At 66.7% G+C, this 21,198-nt stretch overlaps 1 protein-coding gene across 1 annotated transcript in view; it reads right to left on the bottom strand.

The window, feature by feature from the left end:
* Nucleotides 1-21,198, bottom strand: part of ABHD16A (abhydrolase domain containing 16A, phospholipase) — a 61,559-nt gene that overhangs the window by 26,988 nt on the left and 13,373 nt on the right. The window contains exons 5-10 of the mRNA XM_090129019.1: nt 16,243-16,328; nt 16,016-16,092; nt 12,676-12,774; nt 10,755-10,869; nt 5,016-5,117; nt 3,339-3,402 (exon numbers count right to left, since the gene is read on the bottom strand). Coding sequence (XP_089985145.1) covers nt 3,339-3,402; nt 5,016-5,117; nt 10,755-10,869; nt 12,676-12,774; nt 16,016-16,092; nt 16,243-16,328 — 543 coding nt within the window. The remainder of the gene's footprint in view (nt 1-3,338; nt 3,403-5,015; nt 5,118-10,754; nt 10,870-12,675; nt 12,775-16,015; nt 16,093-16,242; nt 16,329-21,198) is intronic.

Below are 21,198 nucleotides of genomic sequence, written 5' to 3' on the forward strand. Positions count from 1 at the left end.
CGTCTGGGGGCGGTCTGGGGGGCTATGGGGGGGGCATGGGGGGGTTGTATTGGGGTGGAAGTGGGGCTATGGGGGGGGCATGGGGGGGTTATAACGTGGGAGGGGGTCTGGGGGGGGGGCAGGGGGGTGATGTAGGGGGGGGGGCAGCATTGAGGTCCTATGGGGTTGGGTTGAGGGTCTCCTATGGGGTTGAGGGGTTCCTATGGGGTTGGGGGGGGGGGCTCCTATGGGGTTTGGGGGGGCTCCTATGGGGTTGGGGGTCTCCTATGGGGTTGGGGGGGTCCTATGGGATTTGAGGGGGGTCCTATGGGGCCAGGGGTGCTATGGGGCTGGGAGGGGGGGGGGGCAACACTGAGGTCCTATGGGGTTGGGGGGGGCTCCATTGGGGTCCTATGGGGCTGGGGGGCTCCTATGGGGTTGGGGGGCTCCTATCGGGTTGGGGGGGTTCTGTTGGGGTCTCCATTGGGGTCCTATGGGTTTGGGGGAGCTCCTATGGGGCTGGGGGGGGGGCAACACTCAGGTCTTATGGGGTTGGGGGGCTCTTATGGGGTTGGGGGGGTTCTATGGGGCCAGGGGGTCCTATGGGGACCTATGGGGCTGGAAGGGGGAGAGAGGGGCAACACTGAGGTCCTATGGGGTTGGGGGTTCCTATGGGGTTGGGGGGTTCCTATGGGGTTGCGAGGGGTCCTATGGGGTTGGGGAGCTCCTATGGGGCTGGGGGGAGGGCAACACTCAGGTCTTATGGGGTTGGGGGGCTCTTATGGGGCTGGGGGGTTCCTATGGGGCCAGGGGGTCCTATGGGGTCCTATGGGGCTGGAAGGGGGGAGAGGGGCAACACTGAGGTCCTATGGGGTTGGGGGTTCCTATGGGGTTGGGGGGCTCCTATGGGGTTGGGGGGGCTCCTATGGGGTCCTATGGGGCTGGAAGGGGGGGAGAGGGGCAACACTGAAGTCCTATGGGGTTGGGGGGGGCTCCATTGGGGTCCTTTGGGGCTGGGGGTCTCCTATGGGGTTGGGGGGCTCCTATGGGGTTGGGGGGCTCCTATGGGGTTGGGGGGCTCCTATGGGGCTGGGGGGGGGGGGCAACACTCAGGTCCTATGGGGTTGGAGGTTCCTATGGGGTTGAGAGGTTCCTATGGGGTTGGGGGGGTCCTATGGGGCCAGGGGGTCCTATGGGGTCCTATGGGGCTGGAAGGGGGGGCAACACTGAGGTCCTATAGGGTTGGGAGTTCTTATAGGGTTGGGGGGCTCCTTTGGGGTTGGGGGACTCGTATGGGGTTGGGGGGGTCCTATGGGGCCAGGGGGATCCTATGGGGTCCTATGGGGCTGGAAGGGGGGGAGGGGGGCAACACTGAGGTCCTATGGGGTTGGGGGGGGCTCCATTGGGGTCCTATGGGGTCAGGGGGCTCCTATCGGGTTGGGGGGCTCCTATGGGGTTGGGGGGCTCCTATGGGGCTGGGGGGGGGGGGGGCAACACTGAGGTCCTATGGGGTTGGGGGTTCCTATGGGGTTGAGGGGTTCCTATGGGGTTGGGGGACTCATATGGGGCTGGGGGGATCCTATGGGGTTGCGAGGGGTCCTATGGGGCCAGGGGGTCCTATGGGGTCCTATGGGGCTGGAAGGGGGGGAGAGGGGCAACACTGAGGTCCTATGGGGTTGGGGGGGGGCTCCATTGGGGTCCTATGGGGCTGGGGGTCTCCTATGGGGTTGGGGGGGTCCTATGGGGTTGGGGGGGGGGCAACACTCAGGTCCTATGGGGCTGGAGGTTCCTATGGGGTTGAGGGGTTCCTATGGGGTTGGGGGGTTCCTATGGGGCCAGGGGGTCCTATGGGGTCTTATGGGGCTGGAAGGGGGGTCAACACTGAGGTCCTATGGGGTTGGGGGGGGGCTCCATTGGGGTCCTATGGGGTTGGGGGTCTCCTATGGGGTTGGGGGGGTCCTATGGGGTTGGGGGGCTCCTATGGGGTTGGGGGGGGCAACACTCAGGTCCTATGGGGTTGGAGGTTCCTATGGGGTTGAGGGGTTCCTATGGGGTTGTGAGGGGTCCTATGGGGTTGGGGAGCTCCTATGGGGCTGGGGGGAGGGCAACACTCAGGTCCTATGGGGTTGGGGGGCTCCTATGGGGTTGGGGGGGGTCCTATGGGGTCCTATGGGGCTGGAAGGGGGGGAGGGGGGCAACACTGAGGTCCTATGGGGTTGGGGGGGGGCTCCATTGGGGTCCTATGGGGCTGAGGGTCTCCTATGGGGCTGAGGGTCTCCTATGGGGTTGGGGGGGTCCTATGGGGTTGGGTGGGGGGGCAACACTGAGGTCCTATGAGGTTGGGGGTTCCTATGGGGTTGAGGGGTTCCTATGGGGTTGATGGGTTCCTATGGGGTTGGGGGGTCCTATGGGGCCCTATGGGGCCAGAAGGGGGAGGGGGGCAACACTGGGGTCTTATGGGGTTGAGGGGGCCTCCATTGGGGTCCTATGGGGCTGGGGGTCTCCTATGGGGTTGGGGGGGTCCTATGGGGTTGGGGGGGGGGGGCAACACTGAGGTCCTATGGGGTTGGGGGGGGCTCCATTGGGGTCCTATGGGGCTGAGGGTCTCCTATGGGGTTGGGGGGGTCCTATGGGGTTGGGGGGCTCCTATGGGGTTGGGGGGGTCCTATGGGGTGGGGGGAGGCAACACTGAGGTCCTATGGGGTTTTGGGGTGGGCTCCATTGGGGTCCTATGGGGTCAGGGGGTCCTATGGGGTTGGGGAGCTCCTATGGGGCTGGGGGGAGGGCAACACTCAGGTCTCATGGGGTTGGGGGGCTCTTATGGGGTTGGGGGGCTCCTATGGGGTTGGGGGGGGTCCTATGGGGCCCTATGGGGCTGGAAGGGGGGGAGGGGGGCAACACTGAGGTCCTATGGGGTTGGGGGGGGCTCCATTGGGGTCCTATGGGGTCAGGAGGCTCCTATGGGGTTGGGGGGCTCCTATGGGGCTGGGGGGGGGGGCAACACTGAGGTCGTATGGGGTTGTGGGGGGCTCCATTGGGGTCCTATGGGGTCAGGGGGCTCCTATCGGGTTGGTGGGGGGTCTGTTGGGGTCTCCATTGGGGTCCTATGGTGTTGGGAGTCTCCTATGGGGTTGTGGGGCTCCTATGGGGTTGGGGGGTCCTATGGGGTGGGGGGCAACACTGAGGTCCTATGGGGTTTGGGGGGGCTCCATTGGGGTCCTATGGGGTTGTGGGGCTCCTATGGGGCTGGGGGGGGGGGCTCCATTGGGGTCCTATAGGGTTGGGGGGCTCCTATGGGGTCCCGTGGGGCCGGGGGGTTTTATAGGGCCGGGTTTTGGGGTTTGGGGGGGGGTCCGTACCCTCGAGGGGGGTGGACAGACAGCCGACCTCATAGAAACCCGCGTTGCCCTCGCAGCAGATCACCTATGGGGCGGCCATAAATGCTTATGGGGCGGCCATATATGTACATGGGGCGGCCATAAATGGTTATGGGGTGGCCATAAATGCTTATGGGGCGGCCATAAATGGTTATGGGGTGGCCATAAATGTACATGGGGCAGCCATAAATTTACATGGGGTGGCCATAAATGGTTACGGGGTGGCCATAAGTGTTTATGGGGTGGCCATATATGTACATGGGGCGGCTATAAATGGTTATGGGGCGGCCATAAATATATATGGGCAGCCATAAATGTGTATGGGGTGGCCATAAATGTACATAGGGAGACCATAAATGTTTATGGGGTGGACATAAATGTGTACGGGGTGGCCATAAATGTACATAGGGTGGCCATAAATGTGTATGGGGTGGCCATAAGTGTATATGGGGTGGCCATAAATGGTTATGGGGTGGCCATAAATGGTTATGGGGTGGCCATAAAAGTGTATGGGGCGGCCATAAATGTACATGGGGTGGCAATAAATGTGTATGGGGTGGCCATAAATGTATATGGGGTGGCCATAAGTGTTTATGGGGTGGCCATAAGTGTATATGGGGTGGCCATAAGTGTTTATGGGGTGGCCATAAATGTTTATGGGGTGGCCATCCCCTCCCCCCACCTCTCCATCCCCACCCCATAACCCCACCCCACAGCCCCCTCCCACCCCACCCCGTAACCCCCCACCCCATAACCCCCCACCCCATAACCACCCCCACCCCATAACCCCAGCTTATAAATCCCCAGCCCCATAACCCCACCCCATAACCCTACCCCATAACCTCACCCCATAGCCTCCCCATAACCCCTACCCTATGACCCCCCACCCCATAATCCACCACCCCATAACCCCCCAGCCCCATAACCACCCCCACCCCATAACCCCAGCTTATAAACCCCCAGCTTATAAACCCCCAGCCCCATAACCCCACCCCATAACCTCACCCCATAGCCTCCCCATAACCCCCACCCCATGACCCCCCAGCCCCATAACCCCCCCCCCACCCCATAGTCCCCCATCCCATAATCCCACCCCATAACCCCCCCCACGACCCCCCCCCAATTTCTTCCAGCAGGGGTCGCTGCGGTTCCCCCCCCCCTTTTCCCCCCCCACCCCACACATCTCCCCCCCCTCCCCCCACCTCTCCATCCCCACCCCATAACCCCCCACCCCACAGCCCCCTCCCACCCCATCCCACAACCCCCCACCCCATAACCCCACCCCATAACCCCCCCCACGACCCCCCCCCACCAATTTGCGGTTCCCCCCTCCCTACCTTTCCCCCCTCCCCGTCTGCCCCCATCCCCCCCCTCCCCCCACCTCCCCATCCCCACCCCATAACCCCACCCCACAGCCCCCTCCCACCCCCACCCCACGCCCCCCCACCCCATAACCCCCCCCACAACCCCCCCCACGACCCCCCCCCACCAATTTGTGGTTCCCCCCTCCCTACCTTTCCCCCCTCCCCCCTGTCTGCCCCCATCCCCCCCCTCCCCCCACCTCCCCATCCCCACCCCATAACCCCACCCCACAGCCCACTCCCACCCCCACCCCATGACCCCCCACCCCATAACCCCCCCCCCACGACCCCCCCCCACCAATTTGTTCCCGCGGGGGTCGCCGCGGTTCCTGCGATCCACAAACATGGTGTCGATGTGATTCCCGTCGCACGCCTGCAGCTTCGCCCGCTGCCCGCCCCACTGCAGGGGTTATGGGGCGGGGTTATGGGGCGGGGTTATGGGGTGCGGGGTTATGGGGTGGGGTTATGGGGTGGGGTGGGAGGGGGCTGTGGGGTGGGGTTATGGGGTAGGGGGTCATGGGGTGGGGTGGGAGGGGGCTGTGGGGTGGGGGGTTATGGGGCGGGGTTATGGGGTGGGAGGGGGCTGTGGGGTGGGGTTATGGGGTGGGGGGTCGTGGGGTGGGGGGTTATGCGGCTGGGGGATTATGGGGTGCGGGGTTGTGGGGTGGGGTTATGGGGTGGAAGGTTATGGGGTGGGGTTATGGGGTGGGGGGTTATGGGGTGGGGTTATGGGGTGCGGGGTTATGGGGCGGGGTTATGGGGTGGGAGGGGGCTGTGGGGTGGAGGGTTAAGGGGTGGGGGGTTATGCGGCTGGGGGATTATGGGGTGCGGGGTTGTGGGGTGGGGTTATGGGGTGGGAGGTTATGGGGTGGGGTTATGGGGTGGGGGGTTATGGGGTGGGGTTATGGGGTACGGGGTCATGGGGTGGGGTGAGAGGGGGCTGTGGGGTGGGGGGTTATGGGGTGGGGTTATGGGGCGGGGTTATGGGGTGGGGTTATGGGGTGGGAGGGGGCTGTGGGGTGGGGGGTTATGGGGTGGGGGTTTATGCGGCTGGGGAATTATGGGGTGCGGGGTTGTGGGGTGGGGTTATGGGGTGGGAGGTTATGGGGTGGGGGGTTATGGGGTACGGGGTCATGGGGTGGGGGGTTATGGGGTGGGGGGTTATGGGGCGGGGTTATGGGGTGGGGGGTCGTGGGGTGGGGTTATGGGGTGGGGTTATGGGGTGGGGGGCAGTTATGGGTGGGGGGTTATGGGGTGGGAGGGGGGTATGGGGTGGGGTTATGGGGTGGGGTGGGAGGGGGCTATGGGGTGGGGTTATGGGGCTGGGGGGCAGTTATGGGGTGGGGGGTTATAGGGTGGGGTTATGGGGTGGGGACGGGGGGGTAGGGGGTTATGGGGTGGGGTTATGGGGTGGGAGGGGGTTATGGGGGGGGGTTATGGGGTGGGGTTATGGGGTGGGGTGGGAGGGGGCTATGGGGTCGGGTTATGGGGCTGGGGGGCAGTTATGGGGTGGGGGGTTATAGGGTGGGGTTATGGGGTGGGGTTATGGGGTGGGGACGGGTGGGGGTAGGGGGTTATGGGGTGGGGGGTTATGGGGTGGGGGGCGGTTATGGGGCGGGGGGTTATGGGGTGGGATTATGGGGTGAGGTTATGGGGTGGGGGGTTATGGGGCTGGGGGGTTATGGGGTGGGCGGTTATGGGGTGGGAGGGGGTTATGGATGGGGTTATGGGGTGGGGGGTCATGGGGTGGGGGGTTGTGGGGTGGGGTTATGGGGTGGGGTTATGGGCTCTATGGGGTGCTATAGGGCAGTAGGGGGCGCTATGGGGCTCTATGGGGCAGTAGGGGGCGCTGTGGGGCTCTATGGGGCGCTATGGGGCAGTAGGGGGCGCTATGGGGCAGTAGTGGGCGCTATGGGGCTCTATGGTGCTCTATAGGGTAGTATTGGGCTCTATGGGGCTCTATGGGGCGCTATGGGGCAGTAGGGGGCGCTATGGGGCTCTATGGGACGCTATGGGGCTCTATGGGGCAGTAGGGGTTGCTGTGGGGAGCTATGGGGCTCTATGGGGCGCTATGGGGCTCTATGGGGCGCTATAGGGCAGTAGGAGGTGCTATGGGGCTTTATGGGGCGCTATGGGGCAGTATGGTGCACGATGGGGCAGTAGGGGGCAGTAGGAGGCGCTATGGGGGTCTATGGGGCACTATGGGGCAGTATGGGGCTCTATGGGGCGCTATAGGGTAGTAGGGGGCAGTATGGGGCTCTATGGGGCAGTATGGGGCTCTATGGGGCGCTATAGGGCAGTAGGGGGCGCTATGGGGCACTATGGGGCTCTATGGGGCACTATGGGGCAGTAGGGGGCGCTATGGGGTGCTGTGGGATGCTATAGGGCAGTAGGGGGCCCTATGGGGCTCTATTGGGCTCTATGGGGCAGTAGGGAGCTCTATGGGGCGCTATGGGGCTCTATGGGGCGCGATAGGGCAGTAGGGGGCCCTATGGGGCCCTATGGGGCTCTATGGGGCAGTATGGGGCTCTATGGGGCGCTATAGGGCAGTAGGGGGCGCTGTGGGGCGCTATGGGGCGCTATGGGGCACTATGGGGCAGTATGGGGCGCTATGGGGGCTATAGGGCAGTAGGGGGTGCTGTGGTGCGCTATGGGGCAGTATGGGGCGCAATGGGGCGCTATGGGGCAGTAAGGGGCGCTATGGGGCAGTATGGGGCTCTATGGGGCGCTATGGGGCAGTAGGGGGCGCTGTGGGGCAGTATGGGGCGCAATGGGGCGCTATGGGACAGTATGGGGCGCTATGGGGCGCTATGGGGCAGTAGGGGGCGCTATGGGACAGTAGGGGGCGCAATGGGGCGCTATGGGGCTCTATGGGGCGCTATGGGACAGTAGGGGGCGCTATGGGGCGCTATGGGACAGTAGGGGGCGCTGTGGGGCGCTATGGGGCAGTAGGGGGCGCTGTGGGGCGCTATGGGGCGCTATGGGGCAGTAGGGGGCGCTGTGGGGCGCTGTGGGGCAGTAGGGGGCGCTATGGGGCACTATGGTGCAGTAGGGGGCGCTGTGGGGCGCTATGGGGCAGCAGGGGGCGCTGTGGGGCACTATGGGGCGCTGTGGGGCGCTATGGGGCAGTAGGGGGCGCTGTGGGGCGCTGTGGGGCACTATGGGGCGCTATGGGGCAGTAGGGGGCGCTGTGGGGCTCTATGGGGCGCTATGGGGCAGTAGGGGGCGCTATGGGGCAGTAGTGGGCGCTATGGGGCTCTATGGTGCTCTATAGGGTAGTATTGGGCTCTATGGGGCTCTATGGGGCGCTATGGGGCAGTAGGGGGCGCTATGGGGCTCTATGGGACGCTATGGGGCTCTATGGGGCAGTAGGGGTTGCTGTGGGGAGCTATGGGGCTCTATGGGGCGCTATGGGGCTCTATGGGGCGCTATAGGGCAGTAGGAGGTGCTATGGGGCTTTATGGGGCGCTATGGGGCAGTATGGTGCACGATGGGGCAGTAGGGGGCAGTAGGAGGCGCTATGGGGGTCTATGGGGCACTATGGGGCAGTATGGGGCTCTATGGGGCGCTATAGGGTAGTAGGGGGCAGTATGGGGCTCTATGGGGCAGTATGGGGCTCTATGGGGCGCTATAGGGCAGTAGGGGGCGCTATGGGGCACTATGGGGCTCTATGGGGCACTATGGGGCAGTAGGGGGCGCTATGGGGTGCTGTGGGATGCTATAGGGCAGTAGGGGGCCCTATGGGGCTCTATTGGGCTCTATGGGGCAGTAGGGAGCTCTATGGGGCGCTATGGGGCTCTATGGGGCGCGATAGGGCAGTAGGGGGCCCTATGGGGCCCTATGGGGCTCTATGGGGCAGTATGGGGCTCTATGGGGCGCTATAGGGCAGTAGGGGGCGCTGTGGGGCGCTATGGGGCGCTATGGGGCACTATGGGGCAGTATGGGGCGCTATGGGGGCTATAGGGCAGTAGGGGGTGCTGTGGTGCGCTATGGGGCAGTATGGGGCGCAATGGGGCGCTATGGGGCAGTAAGGGGCGCTATGGGGCAGTATGGGGCTCTATGGGGCGCTATGGGGCAGTAGGGGGCGCTGTGGGGCAGTATGGGGCGCAATGGGGCGCTATGGGACAGTATGGGGCGCTATGGGGCGCTATGGGGCAGTAGGGGGCGCTATGGGACAGTAGGGGGCGCAATGGGGCGCTATGGGGCTCTATGGGGCGCTATGGGACAGTAGGGGGCGCTATGGGGCGCTATGGGACAGTAGGGGGCGCTGTGGGGCGCTATGGGGCAGTAGGGGGCGCTGTGGGGCGCTATGGGGCGCTATGGGGCAGTAGGGGGCGCTGTGGGGCGCTGTGGGGCAGTAGGGGGCGCTATGGGGCACTATGGTGCAGTAGGGGGCGCTGTGGGGCGCTATGGGGCAGCAGGGGGCGCTGTGGGGCACTATGGGGCGCTGTGGGGCGCTATGGGGCAGTAGGGGGCGCTGTGGGGCGCTGTGGGGCACTATGGGGCGCTATGGGGCAGTAGGGGGCGCTGTGGGGCTCTATGGGGCGCTATGGGGCAGTAGGGGGCGCTATGGGGCAGTAGTGGGCGCTATGGGGCTCTATGGTGCTCTATAGGGTAGTATTGGGCTCTATGGGGCTCTATGGGGCGCTATGGGGCAGTAGGGGGCGCTATGGGGCTCTATGGGACGCTATGGGGCTCTATGGGGCAGTAGGGGTTGCTGTGGGGAGCTATGGGGCTCTATGGGGCGCTATGGGGCTCTATGGGGCGCTATAGGGCAGTAGGAGGTGCTATGGGGCTTTATGGGGCGCTATGGGGCAGTATGGTGCACGATGGGGCAGTAGGGGGCAGTAGGAGGCGCTATGGGGGTCTATGGGGCACTATGGGGCAGTATGGGGCTCTATGGGGCGCTATAGGGTAGTAGGGGGCAGTATGGGGCTCTATGGGGCAGTATGGGGCTCTATGGGGCGCTATAGGGCAGTAGGGGGCGCTATGGGGCACTATGGGGCTCTATGGGGCACTATGGGGCAGTAGGGGGCGCTATGGGGTGCTGTGGGATGCTATAGGGCAGTAGGGGGCCCTATGGGGCTCTATTGGGCTCTATGGGGCAGTAGGGAGCTCTATGGGGCGCTATGGGGCTCTATGGGGCGCGATAGGGCAGTAGGGGGCCCTATGGGGCTCTATGGGGCAGTATGGGGCTCTATGGGGCGCTATAGGGCAGTAGGGGGCGCTGTGGGGCGCTATGGGGCGCTATGGGGCACTATGGGGCAGTATGGGGCGCTATGGGGGCTATAGGGCAGTAGGGGGTGCTGTGGTGCGCTATGGGGCAGTATGGGGCGCAATGGGGCGCTATGGGGCAGTAAGGGGCGCTATGGGGCAGTATGGGGCTCTATGGGGCGCTATGGGGCAGTAGGGGGCGCTGTGGGGCAGTATGGGGCGCAATGGGGCGCTATGGGACAGTATGGGGCGCTATGGGGCGCTATGGGGCAGTAGGGGGCGCTATGGGACAGTAGGGGGCGCAATGGGGCGCTATGGGGCTCTATGGGGCGCTATGGGACAGTAGGGGGCGCTATGGGGCGCTATGGGACAGTAGGGGGCGCTGTGGGGCGCTATGGGGCAGTAGGGGGCGCTGTGGGGCGCTATGGGGCGCTATGGGGCAGTAGGGGGCGCTGTGGGGCGCTGTGGGGCAGTAGGGGGCGCTATGGGGCGCTATGGTGCAGTAGGGGGCGCTGTGGGGCGCTATGGGGCAGCAGGGGGCGCTGTGGGGCACTATGGGGCGCTGTGGGGCGCTATGGGGCAGTAGGGGGCGCTGTGGGGCGCTGTGGGGCACTATGGGGCGCTATGGGGCAGTAGGGGGCGCTGTGGGGCTCTATGGGGCGCTATGGGGCAGTAGGGGGCGCTGTGGGGCACTATGGGGCGCAATGGGGCGCTATGGGACAGTAGGGGGCGCTGTGGGGCGCTGTGGGGCACTATGGGGCGCAATGGGGAGCTATGGGGCAGTAGGGGGCGCTGTGGGGCGCAGTGTTTGCAGCGTGCTGACCTCCTCGACGAGCCGCGCCTGTCCGTGCAGCAGCGCCGGCAGCAGCGCCCTCTGCAGGAGCCGCACCGAGCCGGGGAACAGCAGCCGGCGGCCCAGCGTGTGCGCCAGGACCAGGCTGAAACGGGCGGGGTTACGCGAGGCCACGCCCACTGATGGGCGGGGCTACGCGAGGCCACGCCCACTATGGGGGCGGGGCAGCGGCATAGTGTGCATCTAAACCGGGCTGAAAGGGGCGGGGTTACGGTGGGCACGCCCACTAAGGGGCGGGGCTACAGCATAGCGTGTGAAAGAACTGGGCTGAAAGGTGTGGGGTGACGGTGGGCACGCCCACTGAGGGGCGGGGCTACGTGAGGCCACGCCCACTAAGGGGCGGGGCGACGGCATAGCGTGTGAAAGAACCTGGCTGAAAGGGGCGGGGTTACGGTGGCTACGCCCACTAAGGGGCGGGGCTACGCGAGGCCACGCCCCCGAGGGCCGAGGCTACGGCAAATTGTGAGCCAGAGCCGGACTGAAAAGGGCGGGGTTACGATGGACACGCCCACTAAGGGGCGGGGCTACGGCACAATGTGAGCCAGAACCGGGTTTAAAGGGGCGGGGTTACAGTGGCTACGACCACTGGGGGGCGTGGCTAGGCGAGGCCACGCCCACTAAGGGGCGGGGCTACAGCACAATGTCAGCCAGAACCGGGCTGAAAGGGGCGGGGATACGGTGGACACGCCCACTAAGGGGTGGGGCTACTGCAGTTTGCACCAGAGTCGGACAGAAAGGGGCGGGGTTCCGGTGGCCACGCCCACGGAGGGGCAGGGTTACGGTGGACACGCCCACTAAGGGGCGGGGCTACGGCATAGCGTGTGAAAGAACCGGGCTGAAGGGGGCGGGGTTACGGTGAACACGCCCAATATGGGGCGGGGCTACGGCACAATGTGAGCCAGAACCGGGTTTAAAGGGGCGGGGTTACGATGGACACGCCTACCAAGGGGCGGGGCTACGCGAGGCCACGCCCACTAAGGGGCGGGGCTACGGCTGTGTGAAGAACTGAGCTGAAAGGGGCGGGGTTACGGTGGGCACGCCCACTAAGGGGCGGGGCTACAACACAGACCGAATCAGAACCAGATTGAAAGGGGCGGGGTTACGATGGACACTCCCACTAAGGGGCGGGGCTACAGCATAGCGTGTGAAAGAACCGGGCTGAAGGGGGGTGGGGTTACAGTGGCTACGCCCACTGGGGGGGCGTGGCTAGGCGAGGCCACGCCCACTAAGGGGCGGGGCTACAGCACAATGTCAACCAGAACCGGGCTGAAAGGGGCGGGGTTACGCGAGACCACGCCCACTAGGGGAGGGGCTGCAGCACAGACTGAATCTGAACCAGGCTGAAAGGGGCGGGGTTACGGTGGCCACGCCCACCAAGGGGCGGGGCTACGGCGGTGAGTGCGCTTGAATCAGGCTGTAAGGGGGGGGTCTACGATGGACACGCCCACTAAGGGGCGGGACTAAGCCCCTAATGGGCGGGGCTATGGCTTTGTGTGCGCCAGAACGAGGCTGAAAGGGGCGGGGTCTTAAAAGGCCACGCCCTCTAAGGGGCGGGGCTCCGGCCCAGGTTTTCAAGCGGTGTGTTTGCATAGGACACGCCCACTGGGGGGTGGGGCTTTGGCGAGGACACGCCCACCCCCATTAAAGGTAGTGCAAGCCCCGCCCACTTCCGTTTCAGGTGGCCAATCCCTGCTTTTCCCACCAGCTCGGTGGCCCCGCCCACATCCAAGCCCCACCCACACGATGACCACGCCCATCTCCAAGCCCCGCCCACTCCAATACAACCCCCCCCCCCCCCCCAATTCCCCATACGGTGACAGAGGCCCATGAAGCCCCGCCCACTCTACGACCACGCCCACCCGTAGCCCCGCCCACCGTAAGCCCCGCCCACCTGGCCAGCTGGCACGGCAGCTTCCGGATGGCAGCCAGGACCCCGCGGTGGTGTCGGGGTGGGGGGGCACGGAGCAATGGCACGGCTTTGGCCCCGCCCCTATGGGACAAAGGGAGGGGGGGAGGGGTCAGAAAGGGGGCGGGGCCAAAAAGGGCCGAGCCACAAAGGGGGCGTGGTCAGAAGTGGGCGGGGCCACAAAGGACAGGGACAAAGAGGGGGGTGTGGTCAGGAAAATGGGGCGGGGCCACAAATGACTGTTGTCAAAGGGGGGCGCGGTCAGAAAGGGGCGTGGTCAGAAGGGGGCGGGGTTACAAATGACAGTGTCGGGGGGGCGGAGTCAGGAAAAGGGGGCGGGGCCACATGGGACACAGCAAGGAATGGGCATGGTCATGAAAGGGGGCGGAGTCAAATATGACAATGTCAGAATGGGGCGTGGTCAGAAAAGGGGCGGGGCCACAAATGACTGTGTCAAAGGGGGGCGTGGTCAGAAAGGGGCGTGGTCAGGAAAGGGGGCGGGGCCATAAAAGAGAGTTAGAAAAGGGGCGGTGTGAGAATGGGGGCAGGGCGTGAACGGGATGGGGGCGTGGCCACAAAGAGGGTCAAGTGGAGGGGTCAGAAAGGGGGCGGGGCCAAAATGAAATAGCCACCAAAGGGGGCGTGGTCAGACGAAAAGGGGGTGTGGTCACATATGACTGTCTTAACGGGGGGGCGTGGTCAGGGAAAGACAGCAAGAAAGGGGGCGTGGTCTGAAAAAGGGGGCGTGGACAGAAAAGGGGCGGGGCCATAATGAATAGTGTTCGGAAGGGGGCGTGGCCAGAGAAACGGGGGGCGTGGTCAGGTAAGGGGTGGAGCCATAAGGGGTGTGGTTAGAAAAAACGGGGCGGGGCCACAATGGACATTACAAGAAAGGGGGCGTGGTCAGAGAAAAAGGGGGTGGGGCCACAAGTGACGGTGACAAAAAGTGAGCGTGGTCAGAAAAAAGGGGCGGGGCCACAGGTGGGGGAGGGGCTTGAAAGGGGGCGGGGCCAATGATGGGGAGGGATTCCTAAGGGGGAGGGGCCACAGATGGGCTGAAAAGGGGGCGGGGCCACAGATGAGGGGAGGGGCTTCAAAGGGGGCGGGGCTTAAAGATGGAGAGAGGTGGCTGAAAGGGGGCGGGGCCACAGATGGGCTGAAAAGGGGGCGGGGCCACAGACGGGTGGGAGGGGGCTTGAAAGGGGGCAGGGCCACTGATGGGGGGGTGGGGGCTTCAAATGGGGTTGGATCAGAGATGGGAGGAGGGGTTTCAAAGGGGGCGGGGCCACAGATGGAGGGAGGGGCTTCAAAGGGGGCGGGGCCGCAGATTGGTGGGATGGGCTTTAAAGGGGGCGGGGCCACAAACGGGGAGGGGCTTCAAAGGGTGCGGGGCCACAGATTGGTGGGAGGCGCTTTAAAGGGGGCGGGTCCACAGACAGGGGAGGGGATACAAAGGGGGTGGGGCCACAGATGGGCCGAAAAGGGGGCGGAGCCACAGTCGGGGGAGGGGCATCAAAGGGGGTGGGGCCACAGATGGGGGAGGGACTTCAAAGTGGGCAGGGGCACAGATTGGGGGTTGGGGCCGGGGGAGGGGGCTTCATCGGGGGCGGGGCCACAAGTGGGGGGCGGGGGGGGTTCAAAGGGGGCGGGGCCACAGGTGGGTGGGAGGGGCTTTAAAAGGGGCGGGGTCACAAACGGGGGGGGCTTCAAAGGGGGCGGGGCCACAGACGGGCCGAAAAGGGGGCGGGGCCACAGTCGGGGGAGGGGCACCAAGGGGGTGGGGCCAGAGATGGGGGCGGGGCCAAAGATGGGGGAGGGACTTCAAAGTGGGCAGGGGAACAGATGGGGGGTGGGGGCGGGGCAGGGGGCTTCATCGCGGGTGGAGCCACAGATTGGTGGGAGGGGCCTTAAAGGGGGCGGGGCCACAGAAGGGGGAGGTGCTTCAAAGGGGGCGGGGCCACAGGTGGGCTGAAAAGGGGGCGGAGCCACAGACGGGGGAGGGGCATCAAAGGGGGTGGGGCCACAGATGGGGGCAGGGCCACACATGGGGGAGGGACATCAAAGTGGGCAGGGGCACAGATGGGGGGGTGGGGGCAGGGGAGGGGGCTTCGTCGGGGGCGGGGCCACAAGTGGGGGGCGGGGGAGGGGGTTCAAAGGGGGCGGGGCCACAGATTGGTGGGAGGGGCTTTAAAGGGGGCGGGTCCACAGAAGGGGGAAAGGATACAAAGGGGGCGGGGCCACAGATGGGCCGAAAAGGGGGCGGAGCCACAGTCGGGGGAGGGGCATCAAAGGGGGTGGGGCCACAGATGGGGGCGGGGCCAAAGATGGGGGAGGGACTTCAAAGGGGGCAGGGGCACAGATAGGGGGGTGGGGGCAGGGGAGGGGGCTTCGTCGGGGGCGGGGCCACAAGTGGGGGGCGGGGGAGGGGGTTCAAAGGGGGCGGGGCCACAGATTGGTGGGAGGGGCTTTAAAGGGGGCGGGTCCACAGAAGGGGGAAAGGATACAAAGGGGGCGGGGCCACAGATGGGCCGAAAAGGGGGCGGAGCCACAGTCGGGGGAGGGGCATCAAAGGGGGTGGGGCCACAGATGGGGGCGGGGCCAAAGATGGGGGAGGGACTTCAAAGGGGGCAGGGGCACAGATGGGGGGGTGGGGGCAGGGGAGGGGGCTTCGTCGGGGGCGGGGCCACAAGTGGGGGGCGGGGGAGGGGGTTCAAAGGGGGCGGGGCCACAGATTGGTGGGAGGGGCTTTAAAGGGGGCGGGTCCACAGACGGGGGAGGGGATAAAAAGGGGGCGGGGCCACAGATGGGCTGAAAAGGGGGCGGGGCCACAGTCGGGGGAGGGGCACCAAGGGGGGTGGGGCCACAGATGGGGGCTGGGCCACAGCTGGGGGAGGGACTTCAAAGGGGGCAGGGGAACAGATGGGGGGTGGGGGCGGGGCAGGGGGCTTCATCGCGTGCGGGGCCACAGATTGGTGGGAGGGTCTTTAAAGGGGGCGGGGCCACAGACGGGGGAGGGGCTTCAGAGGGGGCGGGGCCACAGATGGGCTGAAAAGGGGGCGGGGCCACAGACGGGGGAGGGGCAATAAAGTGGGTGGGGCACAGATGGGGGCGGGGCCACAGATGGGCTGAAAAGGGGGCGGGGCCACAGTCGGGGGAGGGGCATCAAAGGGGGTGGGGCCACAGATGGGGGCGGGGCCACAGACGGGGGAGGGGCGGGGCAGGGGGTTCAAAAGGGGCGGGGCTCAAGATGGGGGAGGGTCTTTTCAAAGGGGGCGTGGCTTAAAAGGGGGGCGTGGCTTAAAAGGGGTGGGGGGCGTGTCTTTACCAGGGCTGCCCGGCGCTGTCCCAGCGGAAGTCAACGGGCCAACTGCGGAAGTCGAAGGTGTATGCGGCCAACTTGCGCTGTGGGAGGGGTGGGGGGGGGGCGATGGGGATGGGGATGGGGGGGGGACGATGTGGGGGTCCCGGGGGGGTAGGGGGGGGTCCCCTGAAATCAGACGGAGGCACCCCCCCCCCCCCCCACCCCGCCCTCCCCCCCCCTCAGCCCCACACCTTGACCTCGGGGGTCCCCAGGCGGTGGCTGTCCTCCAGCACCGTGATGAACTCCACGTACTGAGGGTTGCTCCAGCGGCCCAGCCCTTATTTAGGGGGGGGGGGGGGAGAATATGGGGTGAGACCCCCCCTCCCCCTTATTGAAACATCCAAAAACCCCCCCCCAAGGTAAGCCCCCCCCCCCCCCCCAAAAAATCCCACTGAGATTTCTCCACACCCCATACCCCAGCCCCCCCCCCCACCCCTCACCCCCCCAGCCCAGGACCCCCCCCTATTGAAACATCCAAACCCCCCCCCCCAAAAATCCCACTGAGATTTCTCCACCCCCCATACACCAGCCCCCCCCCCCCCCCAGCCCAGGAACCCCCCCCCCCCCAATGAAACATCCAAACCCACCCCCCAGGTAACCCCCCCTCCCCCCCCCCAAAAAATCCCACCAAGATTCCTCCACACCCCAGCCCCCCCCCCCCAACCCCCAGCCCAGGACCCCCCCCCCTATTGAAACATCCAAAACCCCCCCCCCAAAAATCCCACTGAGATTTCTCCACCCCCCATACCCCAGCCCCCCCCCCCCAAACCCCAGCCCAGGACCCCCCCCTATTGAAGCCTCCAAACCCCCCCCCCAGGTAAGCCCCCCCCCTCCCCCCCCCCAAAAATCCCACCGAGATTCCTCCACACCCCGTACCCCAGGCCCCCCCCCCCACCCCTCACCCCCGCAACCCAGGACCCCCCCCCTCCCAATGAAACATCCAAACCCCCCCCCCAGGTAACCCCCCCTCCCTCCCCCCCCAAAAAAATCTCACAGAGATTTCTCCACCCCCCATACCCCAGCCCCCCCCCCCCTCCCCACCCTCCCAGCCCAGGACCCCCCCCTATTGAAACATCCAAACCCCCCCCCCCAGGTAACCCCCCCCCCCCCCAAAAATCCCACCGAGATTTCTCCACCCCCATACCCCAGCCCCCCCCCCACCGACCCCCCCCCCCCAGGCCCCCCCCCTCACTGCACTCATTTCCCCCTCCTTCCTCCCCCCAGGACCTTCCCAACCCCCCCCCCCCCCCCCCATGATTCTCCCTCCTCTCCCCAAAACCATCCCCCCTTTCTGCCCCCCCCCCCCCCCCCCCCCGCCAGGACCCTCCCAAATGTTCCAAGGTCCCTCCCCAACCCCCCCCCCCCCACTCAGGGACCCCTGAATACCCCCCCCAAGGACCCCTCTAATGTCACCCAGCCCCCCCAGCCCCCACCCAAACCTCCCAGGACCCCTCATTGCACTCAGCCCCCCCCCCCCAACCTCCCCCCAGGACCTTCCCAAAAGCCCCCCCCCCCCCCAATGATTCTCCCTCCTCCCCCCACGACCCCTCCAACATCACCCAGCCTGCCCCCAATGTCCCCCCCCCCAGGACTCCCCCCATGTCACCCAGACCCTCCCCCCCCCCCCACAAACCCTCCAATATCACTCAGCCCCCCCCCCCCCCCCCAAGACCCCTCCAATATCACCCAGACCCCCCCAGTCCCCCACCCAGGACCCCTCCAATGATAACCAGTCCCCCCTCCCCTCACAACCCCTCCAACATTACCCAGCCCCCCCAAACCCCTCCAGGACCCCCCCCCCCACATCACCCAGACCCTCCCAAAGCCCCCCAGGACCCCTCCAACATCACCCAGCCCCCCCCAAACCCCTCCAGGACCCCCTTCCCCCCTTCCCCCCCCCCCCAACATCACCCAGACCTTCACAAACCCCCCCCACGACCCCTCCAACATCACCCAGCCCCCCCCAGGCCCCCCTCCAACATCACCCCCAGACCTCTTCAGGACCCCCCCCCACATCACCCAGCCCCCCCAGCCCCCCTCCCACGACCCTTCCAACATCACCCAGCCCCCCCCTCCCCCCCTCAGGACCCCTCCAACATCACCCAGCCCCCCCAAACCCCTCCAGGACCCCCATCCCCCCCCCCACATCACCCAGACCTTCACAAACCCCCCCCACGACCCCTCCAACATCACCCAGCCCCCCCCAGGCCCCCCTCCAACATCATCCAGACCTCTCCAGGACCCCCCCCCATCACCCAGCCCCCCCCAGCCCCCCTCCCAGGACCCCTCCACCATCACCCAGCCCCGCCAAACCTCTCCAGGACCCCCCCCCCAATCACCCAGACCGCCCCCAAACCCCCCCACGACCCCTCCAACATCACCCACCCTCCCCTCCCAAGACCCCAGCCCCCCCCAGCCCCCCTCCCAGGACCCCTCCAACATCACCCGGCCCCCCTACCAGGATGCCTCCAACATCACCCAGACCCCCCAAATCTCTCCAGGACCCCCCCCTCCACTTCACCCACCCCCCCCATCCCCAGGACCCCTCCAACATCACCCAGACCCCCCCCCTCCCAGGACCCCTCCAGCATCACCCCCAGACCTCTCCAGGACCCCCCCCACATCACCCAGCCCCCCCAAACCCCACCACAACCCCCTCCCCCCCACCCCCCATCACCCCCCCCCCCCAACCCCCCCCCCCCTCTCAGGACCCCTCCAACATCACCCAGCCCCCCCCAGGCCCCCCTCCAACATCACCCCCAGACCTCTTCAGGACCCCCCCCACGTCACCCAGCCCCCCCCAGCCCCCCTCCCAGGACCCCACCAACATCACCCAGACCCCCCCCCTCCCCAGGACCCCTCCAACATCACCCAGACCCCCACTTCCACCTCCAGAACCCCTCCAACATCACTGAGCCCCCCCCCCAAACCCCTCCAGGACCCCCTTCCCCCCCCCCCCCACATCACCCAGACCCTCACAAACCCCCCCCACGACCCCTCCAACATCACCCAGACCTCTCCAGGACCCCCCCCACATCACCCAGCCCTCCCAGCACCCCTCCCAGGACCCCTCCAACATCACCCAGCCCCCCCCAAGCCCCCAGCCCTCCCCCAGGAACCCCTGGATGGGCCCCCCAGGACCCCTCCAACATCACCCAGCCCCCCCAGCCCTCCTCCCAGGACCCCACCAACGTCACCCAGACCCCCCCCCCCTCCCCAGGACCCCTCCAACATCACCCAGCCTGCCCCAATGTCCCCCCCAGGACTCCCCCCCCGTCAGCCAGAGCCCCCCAGCCCCACCCCCCTCCCAAGACCCCTCCAACATCACCCAGACCCCCCCCTCCACCTTCAGGACCCCTCCAACATCACCCAGCCCCCCCAGATCTCTGCAAGACCCCCCCCCACGTCACCCAGTCCCCCCCCAGCCCCCCTCCCAGGACCCCTTCAACATCACCCAGACCCCCCCCCCCCCATCCCCAGGACCCCTCCAACATCACCCAGCCCCCCCAAACCCCTCCAGGACCCCCTCCCCCTGTCCCCCCCCAGGACCCCTCCAACATCCTCCAGCCCCCCCAAACCCCTCCAGGACCTCCTCCCCCTGTCCCCCCCCCCATCATCCAGTCCCCCCCAGCCCCCCCCCCAGGACCCCTCCAACATCCCCCAGCCCCCCTCCTAAAACCCCTCCAATGTCACCGAGCCACCCCCCCCCTCAGGACCCCTCCAACATCACTCAGCCCCCCCCCAAACCCCACCAGGACCCCCTTCCCCCCCCCCACATCACCCAGACCTTCACAAACCCCCCCCACGACCCCTCCAACATCACCCAGCCCCCCCCAGGCCCCCCTCCAACATCACCCAGACCTCTCCAGGACCCCCCCCCATCACCCAGCCCCCCCCAGCCCCCCTCCCAGGACCCCTCCAACATCACCCAGCCCCCCCCAAGCCCCCAGCCCCCCCCCAGGAACCCCTGGATGGGCCCCCCAGGACCCCTCCAACATCACCCAGCCTGCCCCAATGTCCCCCCCAGGACTCCCCCCACGTCACCCAGAGCCCCCCAGCCCCACCCCCCTCCCAGGACCCCTCCAACATCACCCAGACCCCCCCCTCCACCTTCAGGACCCCTCCAACATCACCCAGCCCCCCCAGATCTCTCCAAGACCCCCCCCCACGTCACCCAGTCCCCCCCCAGCCCCCCTCCCAGGACCCCTTCAACATCACCCAGACCCCCTCCTCTACTTTCAGGACCCCTCCAACATCACCCAGCCCCCCCCCAGCCCCCCTCCCAGGACCCCTCCACCATCACCCAGCCCCGCCAAACCTCTCCAGGACCCCCCCCCCAATCACCCAGACCGCCCCCAAACCCCCCCACGACCCCTCCAACATCACCCACCCTCCCCTCCCAAGACCCCAGCCCCCCCCAGCCCCCCTCCCAGGACCCCTCCAACATCACCCGGCCCCCCTACCAGGATGCCTCCAACATCACCCAGACCCCCCAAATCTCTCCAGGACCCCCCCCTCCACTTCACCCACCCCCCCCATCCCCAGGACCCCTCCAACATCACCCAGACCCCCCCCCTCCCAGGACCCCTCCAGCATCACCCCCAGACCTCTCCAGGACCCCCCCTACATCACCCAGCCCCCCCAAACCCCACCACAACCCCCTCCCCCCCACCCCCCATCACCCCCCCCCCAACCCCCCCCCCCCTCTCAGGACCCCTCCAACATCACCCAGCCCCCCCAAACCTCTCCAGGACCCCCTCCACCCCCCCCATCACCCAGCCCCCCTCCTAAAACCCCTCCAATGTCACCGAGACACCCTCCCCCTCAGGACCCCTCCAGCATCACCCAGCCCCCCCCAAGCCCCCAGCCCCCCCCCCCCAGTCCTCTCCCAGGAACCCCTGAATGGCCCCCCCAGGACCCCTCCAATGTCACCCAGCCCCCCCCCAAACCCCTCCAGGACCCCCTTCCCCCCCCCACACATCACCCAGACCTTCACAAACCCCCTCAGGACCCCTCCAACATCACCCAGCCCCCCCCAGGCCCCCCTCCAACATCACCCCCAGACCTCTTCAGGACCCCCCCCCACGTCACCCAGCCCCCCCCAGCCCCCCTCCCAGGACCCCACCAACATCACCCAGACCCCCCCC

Source organism: Phasianus colchicus, chromosome 35 (assembly GCF_987193195.1).
Source record: "Phasianus colchicus chromosome 35, bPhaCol1.hap1.1, whole genome shotgun sequence".
NCBI lineage: Eukaryota > Metazoa > Chordata > Aves > Galliformes > Phasianidae > Phasianus > Phasianus colchicus.